General features: G+C 45.4%; 1 protein-coding gene across 1 annotated transcript; it reads left to right on the top strand.

The window, feature by feature from the left end:
• Window positions 1-916: 916 nt before the first annotated feature.
• On the top strand, window positions 917-2,385 carry LOC105272832 (uncharacterized). Its single transcript, XM_011315057.1, has 2 exons — window positions 917-989; window positions 1,127-2,385. Exons 1-2 carry the CDS (start codon window positions 917-919, stop codon window positions 2,383-2,385), a joined length of 1,332 nt encoding a protein of 443 aa, XP_011313359.1.
• Window positions 2,386-2,829: the final 444 nt, after the last annotated feature.

Below are 2,829 nucleotides of genomic sequence, written 5' to 3'. Positions count from 1 at the left end.
CTCAACAATCGGGCAATCAACTTAAGAGGATCGAACTTAACACATTCGATGGCAGATACTCCGAGTGGAAAAACTGGAGTGATCTATATCTCTCAATGGTCGGGAGTGACCCCAACATGCCAGGAGTCCAAAAGCTGGCTCGCCTCAAGGGCCTGCTGAAAGGATCAGCAGCAGCACTCATATCAACCTTCAGTATCACCGAAGAAAATTATGAAAGGGCGTGGACGACACTTGTCAAGAAATACGTGGATCCACGACTGATTGCTCAAGCGCTATTTAATAGAGTGCTGAAGCACCCCAAGATCAACAAGGCCACGGCAGAGAACCTCACCGCGAACGCAGCAGCTGCAACCGAAACCCTCGACCAGCTGCCGCAAATGACAAAGCTCAACACATCAAAGCTACTCGAGCAGATGATTGTCCATCTACTAAGACAATCGCTCGACTCCGAGAATCTGAAGATGTGGGAGTTGAAACTCGGAGAAAGTAAGGACTTCCCAACGCTGGAGGAGTTCACCAACTTCATCGAGTCGTGTGCCAGGGGAATCAACTCTGGAGACAAGCTCCACTCAACGACCAGCAGCTCAACGCAGAGATCAACGCCTGTATCGAACAGGAGAAGAATCGCACACGTGGCCTCAACGACGGAGAGGACCCAGAGACCTCAACGAGGCCCCTCCCGAGAAATTGCTGCGCCTTCTGCCAGGGAGGACATTACATCGCAAGTTGCGAGAAATTCATTGCGCTCTCACCAATCAAACGATTCGACGTTGTCGCAAACAAGCGGTTGTGCTTCAACTGCTTGGGACCTCATCTTCACAGCAAGTGTACCTGCCGGAAAACTTGCTACAAATGCAAAGCTGCTGGGCAGGAAAAAAGACACCACATCTTGATCCATGGAGGACACGTTGACCTCATGGAAGACGTCGAGAAGCTGGAGAAACTGAACTCAACAACTCCAGCGTCCACATCAACGGCAGAGGAATCGAGTGAGTGAATTTCAATTATATTTTCACCACCCGCCCTCCGTCTCACTGATCCGTTAAACCAACGGCACATCAATCAACGAAATCAACCGATTCAACAACCACTGAGGGGATTTACGCCCCCCTGAGCCAAGTTGAAGAATCAACTCAACAGCAGAAATCAACGGCATCAGCTAACGTCAACAACCATCGGATCGGTGCACATGAGAAAATCAACGAGAATCATCCATCATCATCCATCATCAACAATCAACGGCATTCAACACAACCATCTGTGCTGCTAGTAACGGCACTAGTAAAAGCAGCATCACCACGAGGATACTCGATCGATGCCAGGGTGTTAATCGATCAAGGCTCGGAAATATCGTTCATCACCGACAATCTAGTCCATCAACTCCACCTGAAACGAGCACATTCAACGCTCGAACTAATCGGAATCGGTGGAACACCTTCAAGGACAACGAGAGGAGTCGTGTCAGTCGTGCTTCAATCAAATATGGGAAATCAACGAGTTGAAATCACCGCACACATATTGAAAAAACTCACCACACGACTGCCATCATTCTCATGCTCAACGACGCGAATCGGCTCACTACAGGATTTTCAACTGGCCGATCCAGATTATCTAAAGCCTGGACCAATCGATATCATCATCGGATCAGACAACTATGGGCGGATCATCAAAGAAAAAGTCATCAAGTCAACATCAACTCAACTAGTTGGCCAACAAACAGCATTTGGTTTGATAATATCAGGTCCAATCAATTGCCACAGCTGTTCACCGAGAATCTCCTCAACTGCAGTACGGAATTCCGCGAACGAACAGCTACTCGAGCTTCTCCAAAAATTCTGGGTCCAGGAAGAAATCAACAATTCAATGGAGTGCCATGAGCTATCACCAGAGGATCACCAGTGCGAGATGCACTTCAAATCAACGCACTCAAGAGACGAGACGGGGCGCTATGTTGTGAGGCTCCCCCTGAAAACCTCAGCAACAGCCCTCGGCGACTCGAGGCTCAAAGCAACACGTCAACTACACTCGGTAATGAGACGTCTACAAAAAGATGAGGCGCATTCAGCCCTCTACAAAGCCTTCATCAACGAGTATCAACAGTTAAATCACCTTCAAGAAGCACCAGAGACTCCAGAACCATCCCCAGCCTATTATCTACCGCACCATGGGGTTCTGAGAGACGATGCAGTCACCACAAAACTGAGAGTCGTATTCAACGGCTCCAGTGCAAGCTCAACAGGAATATCGTTAAATGACATTCCCTATCCCGGAGAAAAACTGCAAGTGGATGCAGTCAACGTCCTCACATGGGTGAGGAAACACCAGTTCGTTTCGCACGAGGGTGGCGAAATTTTAAAATTGTTCCTGAACGTAATATCCAACTGACTATAAACATCCCTCATTTTTAAAAATTAGTGCAATTAGTTACATCGCGGTTTGCAGTGTCAAATCTGTCAAGATAGCCAGTGATCCTTCATTTAAATTTATATAAATTCAACAATACGTATCCATTGATTCAAAAAAAATTGCAGATCATTTATTAATGACACAATTTCGAGAGACGAGATTATAACGTTTGGAATCTCATATATTGGTAATAGTATTATTATACACTCATGAGTATTTGGTGAAACTGTTTTGAATTATTTAACAAAAAAGATATCGTTTAAAAAGAAAGTTCCGAGGGACCAATAAATCTCAACGTTTCAGACGATTCCCAATCGTTTGAATGTATATTCGCGAGGCAATTTTTCCCAATTTGTTTAATCATTTTTGAATTAGTTAACAAAAAAGATATCGTTTAAAAAAAAAGTTCCGAGGGACCAATAA

Source organism: Fopius arisanus, unplaced genomic scaffold (assembly GCF_000806365.1).
Source record: "Fopius arisanus strain USDA-PBARC FA_bdor unplaced genomic scaffold, ASM80636v1 scaffold00324, whole genome shotgun sequence".
Classification (NCBI taxonomy): domain Eukaryota; kingdom Metazoa; phylum Arthropoda; class Insecta; order Hymenoptera; family Braconidae; genus Fopius; species Fopius arisanus.
The sequence above is the reverse complement of the archived record's forward strand: the minus strand, read 5'-3'. Positions and strand labels throughout refer to the sequence as shown.

Excerpts from the sequence above, each read along its gene's own strand:
- LOC105272832 (XM_011315057.1), top strand. The coding sequence starts at position 917 with ATGGAAGACGTCGAGAAGCTGGAGAAACTGAACTCAACAACTCCAGCG. Across the intron at positions 990-1,126 it reads ATCAACGGCAGAGGAATCGA|AATCAACTCAACAGCAGAAA; the intron begins GTGAGTGAATTT and ends GCCAAGTTGAAG.